Below are 19,785 nucleotides of genomic sequence, written 5' to 3'. Positions count from 1 at the left end.
ATATAATCCAGTAATTCCTCTACTGGGTAATTACCCAAAGAATATGAAAACACTAGTTCAAAAAGATCTGTATCCGTCTGTGTTTATTGCAGCATTATTTATAATATCCAGATTATGGAAGCAGCCCAAATATCCATCAATAGATGAATGGATAAAGAAGTGGCATATATGTATATAATGGAATATTCAGCCATAAAAAAAGAATGAAATCTTGCCGTTGGCAACAATATGAATGGATCTAAAAACTATAATCCTGAGTGAAATAAGTCAGAAAAAGACATACCATATGATTTCACACATGGAATTTAAGAAATAGGAAAAAAGAGACAAACCAAGAAATAGACTCTTAAGTAGAGAGAACACACTAATGGTTACCAGAGTGGTGGGTGGGGGATGGGTGAAAAAAGTAATGGAGATTAAAGAGTACACTTGCCATGATGAGCACTATAATGTATAGAATTATTGAATCCCTGTATTGTACACCTGAAACTAACACTGTATGTTAACTACTGGAGTTAAAATTAAGTAAAAGACTTGTATTTTAAAGATTCTTTATATACTTTTATCAAATAGAGCCATTACATTTTATTTCTCCAAAATCATGAGATCTCTTGGATCAAGGGGATTGTTGATAGGAGCAGAGATTTGAGAGGAAGATCCTAAAGAGATTCCCTTTAGCTAGAAATCCTGGGAAACTAGCGAGAAAATGGGAAAATGTGTGCATGCATGCGTGCGTACGTGTGTGTTTGCGTGTGTGGAATGAGACTTTGGCCTCAGTATCTACCTAGTGTATGTGTCACTATTTACCAGTGGAGTCCAGTCAGTTACCTTAGAGTCAACATGGTAGTTTGCAGGGGAAGGCAAACGAAAGTACAGACTTAAGTTAAAGTTATGTCATAATTTTTTTTCCCCTCTAGATTGTTTGACTTCACAGACACGACTCAGGCTCAGTGGCATGTTGGTAAGCATCAATTATTTTGTAAAACCATATGGCCATGTTAAGAAAGACATTTAAGAATTGATTCTAAATATTTCTTTGTAGTTCCTTAACTCACTTATTTGTAAGGTTTTTTTTTTGATAATGTATTCATAGCTATAAAACTTTTCTTCCTAACTAATTAGAGTTTTGAGATGTGCTTTCATTGTTCACTTCTAAATATCCTGTAATATAATTATGAATTCTTCTTTAATCAAAGAGGTACATATTAGTGTTGGTGTCACCTCCAAACTTTATTTCTTACTTTTTTTGTTTTGTTGTTATTTTGTTGTATATTTAGCTCTCATCATACTAAGGTTGGGGAATATAATCTGTATGTTGTTGATACTTTAATACTCATTGGAGCTCCCTTTGCTGCCTGGGAGTTTATCAGTTATGAAAATCGTGAAAAATCTATGTGTGCTCAAAAATATGTTTTCTGCGTATGTTAGGTAGAATTTTTGTATCAGACCAATTTTATCTGCATTTATTTTTTGTGTAAACTTTTTAAAAAACATTTTAAATTTACAGTAGAAAAGTTGGGGGTTTTTAAATCTAAATTCCTTTAACTTTCTCTTTTACTCAACACGTGACCTGTTTTTTGTTTCTTTCCACTGTAGGATGGTCTTGTTAAGGTAGGATGGATGGACTGTACCACCCAGGACAACCTTTGTAAAAGTTTGGATATTACAACAAGTACTACTGCCTATTTTCCTCCTGGAGCCACCTTAAGTAACAAAGAGAAAAGCAGTGTTTTGGTATGAGTTACTAATTTCTTTATATATATGTGAATACATGCATTCAAACATAAGACATCATTTTATAAACAGTGAACAAGGAAATGAATCCATTTACAATAAACATTATTTAGAATAAGTAATTTCTGGGATTCTGTTTAATGTTAAGATCTGCTATAAGGATTATTTTATAATGGTAGAAACCATTACCCTTTACAACCCAGAAGTATGGGAAACAGTCTTAGGTTATATGAATTTTTATTGGTTTCCATTTATGTGTATATTTTCTAATGCTAAAAAGTAGATCATTAGTGCATTTGGCTGGGACTCAGTATTTGTTTTTTTAAACCACCCTGTTAGATTCTGGTTATAAACTCAGTTTGGAAATCTACTATATGGTTCATCTCCCTAATTTTGTGAATGAGAAGACTGAGGTTCAAGCTAGTTATCAAGGAGCTAAGATAAATAATGGGATATTGAATAGGTTCCTAGGAAACCTCAAAAGAAAATAAAAGAGAAACTTTAATTAGTTTTTATTTCTGTATTTTAATTCTGCTTTCTTGATGTTGACAAAGATAACACATACTCATTACAGAAATTCATATATGGGTATAGAAATGTATAAAGACAGTTGCAAAATTCTTCTAAATCCAAATCACCCACAGATAAGCACCATCAAACCTTGATAAATACTCTTCCAGATCTCTGCTTACATATATGTGCAATTATAACTTCATGCTGACAACTCTCCACTTCTGTCTGTGGCCCAGACCTCTGACCTCCCCTCCAGACATACGTATTCTACTGCCTATTCAACATCTCCCCTGGGATGTTAACTGATTTTTCAAACTTAGATATCCGTAACTATACCACTGATATTCTCCCATAAATCTGCTCTGTCCACAGTTTTCTCTATCTCAGTTGATAAAAAAATCCATCCTTTATCATTCAGGTCAAATACCTTAGAGTCATTGTTGACTCTTCTTTTTCTTATATTCTGTAACTTACATTGGGAGAATCTGTGGCTCTGTCATTAAAATCTTTCTAAAATCCACTTCCACTGCAACTAGAGCATTTATCACCTTATAATATACACTAATATATTAGCTTTGTATTTTTATTTTTCTCCCACAATACATTTTTAAGTTTGAATTTTTTTTTACTGTTATATCTCAAATCCCTAGATTATCTGGCACACAAGTGGACACTATATATAGTGCCTATGTATATTACATACTATCTGCTAGAGCTAAACATACACATAAATAGGTAAATCAACAATCCCTAAGTAACAATCCATTCACTAAATGTGACATGCTTAGTTAATTTAATCAGTCCTCTCGATATTTAACTCACCTACTTTTTCATGGTTATAAGTAATGTTGTAATGAACAATGTTGTTTGTTCATCTTTGTGTACTTCTTTAGTTACCTGTTTAGATGAAATAGCCATGGCAGTTTTAATTTCAGTTTGTTTTGCCAGATTGCCCCTATAGAAAATTTCTGTTTATATTGTCCCACAGTTCATGAGCATGCCTAGTCCCTTAATAGAAGTTTTTCAGTACTACAGTCTCATATTTTAGTGAGATCTTTCTGCTTTTTGATATAAAACTGCAAACTCAGATGCAATCTTAGGAGACATAAATGAGTAATACTGGAAGTGTAACTACAGGGAGTGATGAATTAAATGGTCCTTGTCACTTCTAAAAGCATTCAAGTTTTTAGAAAAGTAAGACATCTGTTGGTCTCCTCAAACTGAATTGGGTGAGAAAAAGTACGGTCTAATATAAACATCTTGGTTATCTCTCAAAGTCAGTTCCATTTTTGCTGTTGGCAAATCTTGCCTTGTTTATTCCAGTGACAGTTTTTTCTGCTTAATGGTTTGTTTTGTTGGAATGTGAGTTCATTTATTTGTATGTCATATGTAGTTTATGTCTTCCTTAAACGCTCTCTTTCCCACATAAATTCCAGTTGTAATACTTGACATCCATTTGAGAAGATCCATCTCTTCCCTCTTTCCTAGTCAGTATATTCAGCAAACATTTATTTACCAAGCCCTTACTGTGGACAGAATTGTACTGGGTAATTGGGAAGAAAAATAGATAAAAGTCCACATAGTGTAGTGAATCATTACAGTGTGGCCTCGTTGTTTTGGGATGTATTATTTACAACAGCATTTCACACCATTCATATCCTAATGTTACTCTAAAACCCAGTATACTATCAATGGTAATTTTGTGGTTATCTGCCCCCCCCCCAAAAAAAAGTACCCAGTGTTTTTTTTTTTTGCATTCCATCGATAAGGAAAAAAATTTCAATCTGTAATAAACTGATTTATTGTGAAGTGACTGTAATATAGTGAAGTTATATTAAATTGTTAAAACTCTGTCTCCCCAAACACATATTGGGAAGTAATCTCCAAAAAAGGTATGTAACTTTGCATTAGGTATAAAGAAAACTCTGGGTGCTATAATTAGGTTATTTTGAGGCAGAGAGTTATTGTCCCAACTGATTTAGTATGTTCTGTAATTGAGAAATGTTCACCACATTACACCTTTTAAAAGTGATTTACATGTACGTTTTATAGAGGACATGTCTGTATATAATGAATAAAAGGAAGGGAGGGAGGAAGGGAGAAATTCAGAGGTTATACAGTATCCTTTGTAAGTGTAACTACCAAGTTTTACTATATGACAAACAGGTTTATAATGAGATTCTAGTGGAATAATCAGGAGTATTTAATAAAATCTTTCTAATAAATGTGACTGATGTCAATGACCTGTAGTACTATGGCATGTAGTACTTTGGGCCTTTTAAGCCCTTTGTTAACAGAAAATATTTCATATAGATCTTTAACAGTATGCTAAAGATTTAAGAAAAAAGAACAAAAACAAGTTTTAAGAATAGAAACTTAGGAAAAACCGTTTTCTATTCTTACGTTACACCCATTGTTTCTCTCCATATGGTTATTCTCATGTTGGGCACAGTTAAGCTCTGAATACCATGGAAGTTGCTATTAAGTTTTTAATGGAGTTTCAGGCCTTTCAAGTAATACTGAATGATCAGGCAGAGGTGGTTCATAATTAAACTCTGTTTTGTCAACCCGCAAATACATTTTCCTGATGTGACCATTGTTGTTAACGGCTGCTTCTTTAAGAATTACATGAGCAGGGAGAGTGTTGAGAAAAATATGCTAAGGATAAAATATGGACAGAAATAAAGGAAATTTGTTAGAAAGGAGATGGGCCTTTTTCACTTGTTTGTATTTTAAACCTTTAAGGTAAGGTCTTTATCAGGATGTTTAACCCTGCCAAACCCCTAGGTGGTTAGGTTTTTCGACTTTATTTCTGAAAACCTCTATAATAAAGAGTATTCCAATTTTCCAGTTATAAGTTCTGAATTCCTACTAGTTATTGGTTAGGGTATGCAGTGTCTTGGGTCATCAAATAGTCTAGTGTTTTAATTAATAATTCTTTTAAAAGTTTGTAAAGCTTTGGCATTCTGCAAAACATGATAAGCATTAAAATTGCTCTGAACGTAATACAGTTTTTTCCCCAATAATTCAGAGGTTACTCCAGGTTATTGTGAGGATTATTATAGAATGCACACCACAATTAAAAGAAAATTCCAGATAATGGAATTTTAATTTTACATCAGTATTTTTAAGAAACAGCCCAGTTACACAATTTTTTATTAATTGCCAAAATATACTTTTTAAAAAACATTTAGAATAAATAGCTCAAAAACTGTTTTTAACTTTTGTGATTTTTTTTTTTCTTAAGAGAGTTCTATGGAAAAAAGACAACTAAAATAAATGGATGTTGATTAAAAGATTACAATATGATTCTCTTATTTTAGTTCCTTAATTCATTGGATGCTAAAGAAATATATTTGGAAATAATGCATAATCTTCCAGATTTTGAACTACTTTCGGCAAACACACTAGAGGTAATAATTCTGTTAATAATAATAAATGGTAGTAAATGTTGGTAACATTTCAAGTCTTAACATTTTAAAATCAGCATTTGTTTTATTCATCACTAGAAAGCAGTTTCAAAGGATTTTATATATTAATGTATATATGTTAGCTATTCTAGGTTAAACTCTAATTGCTGGAGTTGCAACTTTAGGGTGGGTCTGGAGTTCAATACAACATAACCAGTCCTGAATGGGGGCCTCAGTGGGAGTGTCAAAAAAGCCAAGATTTTGATCACAAAGCAGCTTTCGATCTGATGTGGAATTTTATATGTTCTTGCTTACAGAACTATTTATATTGTTCACTGAGAACTAAGAAGCAGCTTTAGAAATACTCAGTTTGTAGTAAAAGCGTTTTTTTCCTACTCAGTGATCCCAGAACTAAGTCTGTATCCCTACCCAACTCTGCTAAACCTGAAAAAGCTTACTTCTCTACCCCCAACTTTTTAGCTATGTATCATTAATACTATGTATTTTTTTTTGGCACAGTTGTCTGCTTTTAGATTTTATAATTTAGTGATTTTTAGCCTTTAATATAGAATTGATTTACATAGCATTATTCCAGAGAAATACAAAGTATAAGCATAAATGGGTCTGAATTTTAGACAGTATTTTGAAGTAATGGGTATGGTGCCTAAAATTAACTTTAAGTCAAAGAAATAAAGAACAGAACCGTTAGAATTTCTTGATTCTGACATTTTTATCACTTCTAAGGATCGGTTGGCTCATCATCGGTGGCTCATATTTTTTAATTTTGGAAAACATGAAAATTCAAATGATCCTGAGTTGAAGAAACTAAAAACTCTACTTAAAAATGAACATATTCAAGTAAGAAAAATGCATTCTGCCTAGTCTTCTGCTAGTGTGCTTTCTTATTAATTTAATATATAAAATTATATTTTAGGTAACATAAAAATGCTTATTTGAAATTCTAGGTTAAGAAAACCCTAAGTGCTTTTGTTCTTCTGTTGTGATTTTGTTTTTCTATTAAAAATCTACAGTGATACCTGAAAACAGTTAACTTTCATTTCTCTTTAGTAGCTGCCATTTGATATATCTGTATCAGGCAGTTCTCTGGAATGACATACCATAGAAAAATATCTTTCCCTTCTTAAAATTCTTATTTATGTAAATAATTTGTACTCATAGTTTAAAAATTAGGATAATATAAATAAGCACAAAAACGAATTAAAATATTTAGTATTTTCACCACTGTTAATAGCCCTACTATAAACTTACTGTGTAATTTTTCAAACTTTTTCTGCATATGTTTTAGTATGTGGGCATAAGGATATGTGTGTACATAAATGCATATTATAATGGCCATTATAACAGACATACCTGTAACTTTATGAACTTTTTTAATAAAAATGGATTCACTGTAGGGGCACCTGGGTGGTGCAATTGGTTAAGTGTCCGACTTGGTTTCGGCTCAGGTCTTGATCTCAGGGTCATGAGATTGAGCCCTACGTCCGGCTCTGCCCTTAGTGTAAAGTCTTGCCCTTTCCCTCTGCCCCTCTCCCCTCTCTTCCACGCTCTCTCTCTCTATCTCTCTCTCTCTCTCCCCCTAAAATAAATCAGTCTTTAAAAACAAAAAGAAAAACCCCAAAAAATGGATTCACTATACAGTAGTCCCTCTTTTCTGCAGGGGATATGTTCCAAGGCCTCCAGTGGATGCCTGAAACCACAGATAGTACCAAACCCTATATATACTTGTTTTTTTCCTATACATACATATCCATAATAGAGTTTAATTCATAAATTAGGCCCAGTAAAAGATTAACAATAATAATAAAATGGACAATTGCAATAATATATTATAACAAAAGTTATGTGAGAATGGTCTCTTACTGTACTGCACTGTACTCACCCTTGTAAACTGATACGAGATGATAAAATGCCTGCATGATGAGATGAAGTGAGGTGAGTGACGTAGGCACTGTGACGTGGTGTTTAGCTACTGCTGACCTGAGAATACCCGAGAAAGAGAATCATATACTTCTGGATTACAGTTGGACCAGTGGGAACCAAAACTGTGGAAAGTGAAACCACTGATAAGGGGGGAACTGCTGTATTCTCTTGTGTAGAATTATCCATTTGACAATGTTGTATATTTTCTTATATGCTAGTTTGTGTATGTATATATATGTGTGTTTGTGTGTATATGAATATGTATATATGTAGATGTATATATATGTGTATGAAGCACTACCTGATATTCAGAGATGATGATATATATATATGTATATATAAATATATTAAATACATTACTAAACACATATATAGATATTTATCATCCTAGAGAGACCATCCTCCCTAAAGTCTAGGTAATATTTCACTATATGGTTACACCATAGTTGTTTAACAAATCCTCTTTTACTAACATCATTTCCATTATTTTTTTATATTAAGAGTACATACTCTAAAAATGCAGTATGAAGAATTTTTTTAACCAAGGTTGTTTTTTCTTAAATTGTCCTCATTACCAGTTGTCCTCCAGAATGTTTATATCATTTTATATTCTTATAACATGTCAGTAACCATTTCTCCACACCTGTGCCAGCCATGGTATTATCATTTTTTTAATAACCATTCTGATAAGCCAAAAGTGATATGTTAATAATACTCATTTTCACTTATTTGCTTCCTAGTGGGGTTGAAAAAGTTTTTTTGTGATTATTAACAAATCATGATTTTTCTCTATTTTCTGTCTCTGGCCCATTTTCTTTCTTCTGATAGGATATTTATCTTTTACTTCTTAGTGGATCCTCTGAAATCCTCAGATATTTTTTCTTGGTTTATCATTTCCCTCTTAGTATTCTTTATGCTGTTTCCCTTACAGTGTATGAAATTGTCAGGCTTTGCTTTATTATTTCTGCTTTTAGGGTATAAAAACGTTTTCTCTCTCCCCCATTCCAAGCTTATATAAATACTCCCTATATTTTTAGAAGAGTGGATTTCTTGAACTTTTTTTTTAAGATTTGATTTATTTATTTGAGAGAGACCACAGCAGGGGGAGCAGCAGTCCCCCTGTGGAGCAGGGAGCCCAATGAAGGGCTTGATCCCAAGACCTTGGAATCATGACCTGAGCTGAAGGCAGACGCTTAACTGAGCCACCCAGGCGCCCGAAAGAGTGGATTTCTTAAACAACTTCCTATTTTCTGGAAAATTTTCTCAGGCTTTTGAACTCTAAAAGGCTTTTTTTTTTCCCTTAACTAAAATTGAATTTCAGTGTTAAATGTGAATTATTTCTATCTTTTATTTTCATGGCCAGTTAATTTCTGTTTAGAAACTATTGTTAGAGCAATGTCATTCCTTTATGAATATTTAAAAAAATGAATGCGTATGATTTTGTTTTCATCAATTTAAATTTTCTACTTTAGGTTGGTAAGTTTGACTGTTCCTCTGCCCCAGACATCTGTAGTAATCTGTATGTGTTTCAGCCATGTTTAGCAGTATTTAAAGGACAAGGAACCAAAGAATATGAAATCCATCATGGTAAGAAGGGAGAAAATGATAAAAATGTATATTTATTTTCAAATAGCAATTTTTTAATTATACTTTTTACCTTGTTTTTTTAAAATTCTTTAATATGTAGTTGACACACTGTGTTATATTAGTTTCAGGTGTAAAGCAGTGATTCCCCAACTCTGTATGTTATGCTGTGCTCATACAGGTGTAGTTAGCATCAATCACAGTACCATTTACTATATTCCTATGCTCTACCTTTCATCTCCATGCCTTATTCATTCCATAGCCGGAAGCCTGTAACTCCCATGCCATTTCATCCATTTTGCCCATCCTGCCATCGCTCTCCCCTGAGTAACCACCAGTTCTCTGTATTTATGAGTCTGTTTCTACTTTGTTTTGTTTTTTGGATTCCACATGTAAGTGAAATCATATATTTGTCTTCTCAGACTTATTTCGCTTAGCATATATTCTAGGTCTATCCATATTGTCACAAATGGCAAGATCTTACTCTGTTTCATGGCTAACAATACTCCATCTGTGTGTATGTGTATGTCTGTGTACATACACACATCTTCTTTATCCATCTGTCAGTGGACACTTGTGTTGCTTCCATATCTTGGCTGTTGTAAATTAATGCTGAAATAAACACAGGGGTGCATGTATCTTTTCAAATTAGTGTTTTTGTTTTCTTTGGGTAAATACTCAATAGTGGAATTACTGGATTGTATGGCATTTTTAATTTTTTGAGGAACCTCTCTACTGTTTTCCACAGTGGCTGCACCAGTTTGTATTCCCATCAACAGTACATGAGGGTTCTTTTTTTCTACATCGTTGCCAACTCTGGCTATTTGTCTTTTTGTTATTAGGTGTTCTGATGGGTATAAGGTGATATCTCATTGTCGTTTCGATTTGCTTTTCCCTGATGATATTAGATATATCATTTGAGGGGTACCTGCGTGTCTCAGTAACTTAAGTGTCCGACTCTTAATTTCAATTCAGATCGTGATCTCAGGGTTGTGAAATCAAGCCCCGGGTTGGGAGCCTGCTTAAAATTCTCTCTCCCTCTTGGGGCACCTAGGTGGCTCAGTTGGTTGGGCGTCTGACTCCTGGTTTTGGCTTAGGTCATGATCTCATAGGTTGTGAGATAGAGTCCCTCGTTGGGCTCCTTGGTCAGCGGGGAGTCTGCTTGAAGATTTTCTCCCTCTGCCCCTCCCCCTGCTTGCTCAGCGCTCACACACTCTCTCCATCTCTCTCTAAAATAAATAAATCTGGGACTCCTGGGTGGCTCAGTTGGTTGAGTGTCTGCCTTCGGCTCAGGTCATGATCCCAGAGTCCTGGGATCAAGTTCAGCATCAGGCTCCTTGATCGACAGGTAGCCTGTTTCTCCCTCTGCCTGCCCCTCTCCCCTGCTTGAGCACTCTCTCTCTCTCTGACAAATAAATAAATAAAAATCTTTAAAATAAATAAAATCTAAAAAAAAAAAAAAGATACTCTTTCCCTCAGCCCCTAACCCCCCATCTCGAGTGCACTCTCTCTATCCTTATATATAAAGTTAAAAAAAATAATGTATCATTTGAAAATCACTTCTCCCATTCAGTAGGTTGCCTTTTCCTTTTGTTGATTGTTTCCTTCAGTGTGCAAAATTTTTTTATTTTGATGTAGTCCTGATAGTTTATTTGCTTTTGTTTCCCTTGCCTGAGGAGACAGGTCTAGAAAAATTGTTACTAACGCCAATGTCAGAGATTACTGCCTATTTTTTCTTACAGGACTTCTTTGGTTTCAGGTTTCACGTTTAGGTCTTTGATACCTTTTGAGTCTATTTTTGTGTATGGTGTAAGAAAGTGGTTGAATTTCATTCTTTTGCATGTAGCTGACTGGTTTTCCTAGTGCCATTTACTGAGACTCTTTTCCCCCTTGTATAATCTTGCCTCCTTTGTCAAAGATTAATTGACTATGTAAGCATGGGTTTATTTCTGGGGTCTCTGTTCTATAGTCCCATTGACCTAAGTGTCTGTTTTTATGCCATACCATGCTGTCGTGTTTACTATAGCTTTGTCCTATATCTTGAAGTCAGGGAGCATGATATCTAGATTTGTTCTTTTTCAAGAGCACTTTGGCTATTTGGGGTCTTTTGTGGTTCTTTTTACTTTGTTTTATATAAATATACTTACTGTAAATAACTTTGCTTTTATTAGTAAATAGGTTTCTTTTGGAGAAAGATTTTTTGAATTATATTTAGTTATTTTATTCTCTTTTCTTTTTAAGATAACTTTTTTCTGCTATTTTGATTAGTGTTTCAGCAAGAATGCTGGTGACATGTCAGGTTAGTGCAAAATTTAGGGGTCTTATTCATAAAAGTGAGCAACATCTATAGTTTCCATTTCCAGTGTACCAAAGTAGCATCTCAGCCATGGGCATTTTCCAGATTTTTCCTCCACTAGACTAAATTTTTTTTTTAACATTTTATTTATTTATTTGACAAAGACACAGCTAGAGAGGGAACACAAGCAGGGGGAGTGGGAGAGGGAAGAATCAGGCTTCCCGCCTAGCAGGTAGCCCGATGTGGGGCTCAATCCCAGGACCTTGGGATCATGACCTGAGCCAAAGGCAGACACTTAATGACTGAGCCACCCAGGCGCCCCTAGACTATTAAATATTTCTATGGCTACTTTTATCTCTCCTGAATTTATAATTACATTTTTACATTTCAGCTTATAATGGGACTTCAGCTCTGCATTCATGTAACTACAGTTGCAATTATGAGGATTTGGGATACCTCATAGTCCCTGTCCTGAAAAAGGTCAAATGTAGCAAAAGAAACACACAAACTACTAACTATAACACAGCTAAGTGAATAACAGATATTGACTGATGTTATGTGCTTAGGAATGCAAAGTTCTCTCAAGACATTTAAAATATCAGGGCGCCTGGGTGGCTCAGTTGGTTAAGTGTCTGCCTTCAGCTCGGGTTGTGATCCCAGGATCAAGTCCCTCATCGGGCTCCCTGCTCAGCGGGGAGTCTGCTTCTCCCTCTGCCTCTCTCTCTCAGTCTCTCATGAATAAATAAAATCTTTAAAAAAATTTTTTTAAATATCATCTGGTGGGGTTGATAGAAGGAGATCATAAGACAATATGAAAAACATTGTAATGGCCAGTATGTATAAATTATAAGATCAAATAAAGAGACTTATGTGTAGTATAGATCCAGAGATGATGTTTGAATTAGATAACATTTGAATGCTCAGTTTCTCAAAGCAAATAGAGAAAAGCAAGAAGGGAGGCTAAGCTGAAGGAGCTATGTGAGCAAAGTCTTGGCAAGATGAACCTAACAGTAACTCCTGTTTATTTAGTACTTTCTACAAGTCAGATGTTTTTCTAAAGGCTTCACGTACGTTTCCCTTTATGTTTTTATCTTCACAGCAGCCCACCAAGGGAGAAAACAGTGGCTCGGGATAATTATTTGCCTATGATCAACACCTAGTAACTAGTCAAGGTGGATTTTGTATCCAAATAGGTCTGACTCCAAAGCCTAGGATTACAACAATACTAAACTGTACTGTCTCTTGAAAGTGCTAAAAATTACCACGTTTTAATAATGGAGTTCTGTTCTTTTTTATCTCTGAAATAATTCTGATTCCCCTCCCTTCTGTGTTTGCTGCTTTATTTCTAGTTCATCATCTCCTTCATTTACTCTATTATCCTCTGGTAAAATTGACAGTCTCGTGTCACTTTTCTGCCTTGACTTTCCTATTTTTAAATTTTTTTTCATTGAAGTATAATTGGATTACAGTATTAGTTTCGGGTGTATTATATAATAATTCCCTTTTATATATACACTACAGAATGATCACCATGATGTTTAGTTACCATCTGTCATCATATCAAGTTGTTACATCATTACATCATTACATACATTACATCATTAGTAACTCCATTCCCTGTGCTCTACTTTACACCCGTGACTTGTTTATTTGTTACTGGAAGTTTGTACCTCTTAATCCCCTTAACTGTTTGACCCTTCCTCCCACCTCCCTCTCCTCTGGCAATCACCAGTTTGTTCTCTGTATTTATGAGTCTGTTCTGTTTTGTTTTGCTTCTTCATTCATTTTGTTTTTTAGATATTGGTAAGACAGATGTCCAAGAGTTTTCTGCCTGTGTTTTCTTTTAGGAGTCATGGTTTCAGGTCTTATATTTAGGTCTGTAATATATTTTAAATTGATGTTTGTATATGGTTAAGAAAGTGGTCCAGTTTCATTCTTTTGCATGTAGCTCTAGTTTTCCCAGTACCATTTATTGAAGAGCCTGTCTTTTTCCCATTTTATGTTCTTATTTCCTTTGTCACAGATTGACCATATAAGTATGGGTTTATTTCTCTCTATTCTGTTCCATTGATCTGTGTGTCTTTTTTTGTGCCAATACCATATGTTTTGATTATTATAGCTTTATAGTGTATCTTGAAATCAGGGAGCACGATACCTCTGGCTTTGTTCTCTTTTTTCATGATTGCTTTGATTCTTCATGGTCTTTTGTGGTTCCATACAAATTTTAAGATAATTTGTTCTAACTCTGTAAAAAATGCCATTGATGTTTTGATAGGGATTGCATTGAATATGTAGATTTTTAGAGATCATATAGACATTTTAATAACATTAATCCTTCCAATCTATGAAGACTGTATATCTTTCTATTTATTTGTGTCCTCTTCAATTTCTTCAACAATGTAGTTTTTGGAGTACAGGTCTTTTATCTCCTTGGTTACATTTATTCCTAAGTATTTTATCCTTTTGGATGCAATTCTAAATGGGATTGTTTTCATAATTTCTCTGATAGTTTGATATTATAGAAATAGCACAGATTGAGGAACCTGGGTGACTCAGTCAGTTAAGTGTCCAGCTCTTGGGGTGCCTGGGTGGCTCAGTCGGTTAAGCATCGGACTTCTGATTTCAGCTCAGGTCATGATCTCAGGGTCGTGAGATTGAGCCCCACATCGCGCTCAACGCTGGGTGTGGAGCCTGCTTAAGATTCTCCCTCTCCCTTTTCCTCTGTCCCTCCCTGCCCTCAAAAAAAAAAAAAAAAGAACACAGATTTCGGTATATTAATTTTGTATCCTGTTACTTTACTGAGTTGATTTGTTCTATTAGTTTTTGAGTAGAGGGTCATTTATTTCTGCTCTTTTATTTTTTCCTTCTATTAACTTGGGACTTTATTTCTTCTTTTTCTAGTTCGTTTAAGATGTAAGGTTAGATTGAGATTTTTCTTGTTTCCTGAGGTAGGCCTGTATCTCTATAAACTTGCCTCTTTTTTTTTTTTTAAGATTTTATTTATTTATTTATTTATTTGAGAGAGTGAGGGAGCAAGAGAAAGAGAACACGAGTGGGGTCAGAGGCAGAGTGAGAAGCAGACTCCCCGCTGAGCAGGGAGCCAGATGCTGAACTCCATTCAAGACCCTGGGGTGATGACCTGAGCTGAAGGCAGACACTTAACCCACTGAGCCACCCAGGCGCCCCTAAACTTGACTCTTAAAACTGCTTTTGGTGGGTCCCATAGATTTTGGAATATTGTGTTTGATTTTTATTTGTCATAAGGCATTGTTTTTGTTTTCTTCTTTCATTTCTTCATCATCTCGGTTGTTAGGAACATGTTTAGCTTCGATGTGTTTGTGTTTTTTTCCAGTTTTGTTTGTTTCTAGTTTTATACCATTCGATCAGAAAAAATGCTTGGTATGATTTCAGTCTTCTTAAATTTATTGAGACCTGTTTTGTGGCCTAACATGATTATCTTGGAGAGTGTTCCATGTGCCCCTGAAAAGAACATGTATTCTGTTTTTGAAAAGAATGTTCTGTATTTATCTATTAAGTCAAACTGGTCTAATATGTCCTTGAAGGTTACTGGTTTCTTGTTGATTTTCTGTCTGGATGACCTGTCGTTCATTGATGTATGTGAGGTGTTATTGTATTACTGTCACTTTCTCCCATTACGTCAGTTAATACTTGCTCTACGTATTAGGTGCTCCTGTGTTGACATTTATAAATTTTTATAATTATTTCCTCTTGTTGAATTGATCCCTTTATCATTATGTAATGTCCTTCTTTGTCTCTTATTACAGTCTTTGTTGTAACGTCTGTTTGAGTATTGCTAGTCTATTTTTCCTTTTGTTTCCATTTGCATGAGATATCTTTTGTCATCCCTTCACTTTCAGTCAGTGTATGTCCTTACATCTGAAGTGATATAGGTAGCCTAGAGAGGGGGTTTTGTTTTGTTGGCTTTTGTTATCCTTTCAGCTACCCTGTGTCTTTTGTTTGGAGCAGTTGGTCCATTTACACTTAAAGTACTTACTGATGATAGGTATGTATTGCCATTTTCTTGTAGTTCCTCTCTGTTTCTTTCTTCTCTTGTGATTTGACGACTTTGTTTAGTGTTATATTTGGATTTCTTCATTTTTTGTGCATCTGTTACAGGTTTTTGGTTATCATTAGGTTCATATATAACAACTTATGTTAGTGTCACTTAGGTTTGAATGCATCTTAAGCACTGTGTTTTACTCTCCTGACTTTTTTTGGCTTCCTATTTTATATCTTTTTGTGTATCCCATAACTAATTATTGTAGATACAGATTTTACTACTTTTCTCTTTAACCTTCATACTAGCCTTATAAGTGATTGATCCACTACATTTTCTACATGTTTACCAATGTTTGCCATTACCAGTGATTTTTTTTTTCTTTCATAACTTTCTTCTAACTATGGCCTTTTCTGTAAAGAAGTCTGTGTAACATTTCTTTTAAGGCTGGTTTAGTGGTGATGAACTCCTTTAACTTTTGTTTGCCTGGGAAACCATCTCTCCTTCAATTCTGAATGAGAACTGTGTTGGGTGGGGTATTCTTGGTTGTAGACTTTTTCCTTTCAGCACTTTGAATATATCCTGCCACCCTCTTCTGGCCTGCTACGTTTCTGCTGAAAAACCAGCTTATAATCGTATGGGGGTACCCTTGTGTGTAACTAGTTGGCACAGCTCTCGCTTTTTCAGATTTTCTCTTTTCTCTTTAATTCTGACATTTTAAAAATGTGTCTGGGTGTGAATTTACTTGAGTTCTTGTTTGGTCTTCTCTGTGCTTCCTAAATCTGTGTGTCTGCTTCCTTCCCCCGGTAGGGAAGGTTTTCAGCTCTGATTTCCTCAAAGAAGTTTTCTGTCTTTTATTCTCTTTCTTCTCCTTCTGAACCCTCTGTAATGTCAATATTAGGACACTTGATGCTGTCCTAGAGGCCCTTTAACCTAACCTATGCTCATTTTTTATTCTCTTTTCTTTTTGCTGTTCCGCCTGGGGGATTTCCTCAACTCTGGCTTCCAGATCCATCTGGTCCATTATGCTGCTTATAATCTGCTGTTGATTCCCTCTAATGTGTTTTTAGTGTCAGTTATTGTATTCTTTGGCTCTGACTCATTTTTTAGATATTTTATTTCTTTATTCCTTAATTCTTTAAGTTCTCTCTATGTTCATCCACCTAGTGGGTGACTATGCCATTGCCAAGATAGGGAAGGTGAGAAAAGCAAGTTCAGGGGGAAATAGCTCAACTTCAATTTTAATATATTTGAAATGTTTGTATGACATCCATGTGAGTATTTTCACTGGGCAGTTGGTAATACAGGTTTTGAATTCATAAGGGAAGTCAAGTTTGAAGAAATAGATTTAGTAGTTCCGCAGTAGTAGTTCAAGTATAAAGAACACAAATACTGCAAAAAAGTGGTTACTCTGCCTCTGAGGATGAAGGAGCATTGCAAAGAAAGGTGCTCCTGGCAAAGCAAACCTATTTATGTATAGTATACAGAACACTAGACCCTCACCAAAATCAGTGTGTTCAATAAGTTTATCTTCATTTCTTTAATATATGAAGTATAAAAACTTTGAAATGTTTCTATGGATAGAAAGGCAGAATGTGGATTTTAATTTTTCTTTTATTCAATTTCAAAGGAAGGAAGATTCTATATGATATACTTGCCTTTGCCAAAGAAAGTGTTAATTCTCATGTTACCACACTTGGACCTCAAAATTTTCCTGCCAATGACAAGGAACCGTGGCTTGTTGATTTTTTTGCCCCAGTAAGTTGTTTTTATCTGTCAAATTTCAGTGTTGTCACATTTTCTCTTATCATAGCAAAAAGACATTTTCTAGATAGTCTTGAACCATGAGTACCAAAATTGTGTTACTGAGTTTTGGCCCCTATCACATATTCCTTCTAGGAGAGCGGGGATGTACTTGCCCCTCCAAGAATTAAATAGACACACACACACACGCATAAGATTTGTCACTAAGTATGGTTTAATCTTACTTAGTATATGTTGCTTGTTGCAGAAATGGTGGGGTTTTTTTGTTTCATTTAGTTCAGTGCTTGTGAATATTTTTTCTTTCACAGTGGTGCCCACCGTGTCGAGCTTTATTGCCAGAGTTACGAAAAGCATCAAAACATCTTTACGGTCAGCTTAAGTTTGGTACACTAGATTGTACAGTTCACGAGGGACTCTGTAACATGGTATGTATAAAATACTTGTTCTAATTAACACTTCTGTAAAATAGTTTTTAAGTTACACTGCCAAAGGTCTCTATTTCAGATGCTCGTCTATGTTTAGAGTAGTAAATTATTTAATCAAATAATTTCAACAAATATTTCAAAAAATGATATAAAATTATGATTGGATTAAAACATGAATAGACAACATAAATAGTTGAATGTAGACATGGTCTTATTTATCAAACTGGGGAAAATATTTTGTTTACTTGATAAAATACATGATTTTTCCATTATTTAAAATCTTCATAATTTTTGACTCAGTATTGGCTTTTGGCAGTCTGTAGTTTGATTCTCAGGATTTCCTCATAATTGTCTTCCAAGTATAGTTAGTAGATGGAAATTTTAAAAATGAACAAGTTTTTTTCAACCTTTGTTTACATAAAAATATTAGGGTAATTCATAAAATATTCATTCTTCAGTTCCAGGAATAACTAGAAATTCTATGTCTTGTCATGAAAGTATATAATACCACCAATAAAATATTCTTGGAACAAGTCTCTGAAACCTAAATCAGATATCACACCTTGAGATCTATCCGTATGTAGGGAATCAGAGGAACATGTTAAGTGACACCATGGGCATGAAATCTGCAAGTCCCAGTATATAGAGGATCTTACAAGACAAATACCTAATTTATTGGTATTCAGATACACTGAAAGGTGGGAAAAGAGATGAAAGAGACTCAAAAGACATATCATTCAAATGCAATGTTTAGGTCTCGTTTGGATGCCAAACCAACTGCAAAAAAGTGAGCAAGCGATAATTGAGGACATTTGAATACTGACAGGGTATCTGATAATTATCAGGAATTGTTCATTTTTAAGTGTAAAAATGACAGTGTAGTTACACTTGGAAAATCCTTGAATTTTAAAAATACAGAAATATGGGTGAAATGATAAATCATCTGGAATTTGCTTTAAAATAATTTTGGTGTAGGAGTAGAGTTAGGAGGTAGTATAAATGAAGTAAGTGTGCCCATGAGTGGATGATTATTATAGCTACGAGAGTACATGCAAGTTTATTGCTGTCTGCTTTTGTGTGTATTTTAAATATTTTATAAAAGCAAACATTTTTAAAAAGAAAAAGAGAAAAATGGAGAAGAAAAAGAAAATGATAGGTTTTAAAAACAAGTAAATGTAGAGTGAAATCTTTATGGCATCTGTGTGAGGAAGAATTTCTCAGTCCACACACACAAGGTAAAAATGTGAATGATTTTGACTATATTAAATGATAAAACTATTGCCAAAGAAAAAGACACTGTGAAGTTAAGACAACAGACTATTTACAGCACATGTAACTGACAGAAAACCTTACTGCCAGAATATTTGACTACAGGTCAGTTTTTTTGTATAGATAAAATGAGAAAGTTGAAACTTTTTTTTTAGAAAAAGAAACCCAACAAACAAAAACTAGCTAGCCATCAAGAAAGTACAAATTACAACAATCTATCAAATTAATCCATCATCAAATGAACAAAAATTTAGAAATCTGACAATAGCAAGTATGGATAGATTATCCAGTCACATAATGGAATACCATAGAGCATTTAAAATTAGATCTATCTTTACCAGCACGTGTAAGTCTCAAAAATACATTGTAAGATGACAAAATCAAGCTGCAGAATAGCTTACAGAGTATGATAGAATTACAGAAAATTTTTTAATGCGCCAACATTTCACTCTGCTGCCCAGGGATATATATGCATGTCACAAAAGTATAAAAACATTAGTGGATTAGATATATACTTATTTGAGGATATTAATTGCTCCTACTTTCAGGGAGGAAAGGAAATGGGATCAAGAAAAAGAACTTAAGCAGTCTGCCAGTGTGACAAAAGAAGTTAAACTTCCTTAAATATCGAGAGGGGATATGTGGGTATTTGTTAGATGATTTCTCTCTTCATTCTCTTTGAAATTTCATTTAACTAAAAACTGAAATAAAATCTTTGGTTTTGAATGTCTTGTATGTGACATTGAAGCTAAGCAAGATACAAACAATGTGAAACAGTGATTATCTTAATTTGAATTCTTCTAGTTTTTCTGCTTTTTAATCTAAACTATT

The 19,785-nt window shown here is 34.3% G+C and overlaps 1 protein-coding gene across 6 annotated transcripts in view; it reads left to right on the top strand.

Moving 5' to 3' along the window:
• DNAJC10 (DnaJ heat shock protein family (Hsp40) member C10) overlaps positions 1-19,785 on the top strand; it is a 53,548-nt gene that overhangs the window by 21,818 nt on the left and 11,945 nt on the right. For 5 of the 6 annotated variants that reach the window (XR_012375010.1, XM_073881645.1, XM_025849052.2 and 2 more), the window contains 7 exons: positions 918-961; positions 1,597-1,734; positions 5,571-5,660; positions 6,402-6,515; positions 9,071-9,185; positions 17,127-17,254; positions 17,569-17,685. Coding sequence is in view for 5 of the 6 variants with exons in the window: in XM_073881645.1 (XP_073737746.1) it covers positions 918-961; positions 1,597-1,734; positions 5,571-5,660; positions 6,402-6,515; positions 9,071-9,185; positions 17,127-17,254; positions 17,569-17,685 (746 nt within the window). In the remaining variant the exon portion in view is untranslated. The remainder of the gene's footprint in view (positions 1-917; positions 962-1,596; positions 1,735-5,570; positions 5,661-6,401; positions 6,516-9,070; positions 9,186-17,126; positions 17,255-17,568; positions 17,686-19,785) is intronic. The other variant, XM_025849058.2, reaches the window with a different exon arrangement.

This window comes from Callorhinus ursinus, unplaced genomic scaffold (genome assembly GCF_003265705.2).
Source record: "Callorhinus ursinus isolate GAN/ISIS: 27379988/994484 unplaced genomic scaffold, GSC_fseal_2.0 scaffold2, whole genome shotgun sequence".
Lineage (NCBI taxonomy): Eukaryota > Metazoa > Chordata > Mammalia > Carnivora > Otariidae > Callorhinus > Callorhinus ursinus.
Note: the sequence above shows the minus strand (reverse complement) of the source record. Positions and strands in the feature narration are given on the sequence as shown.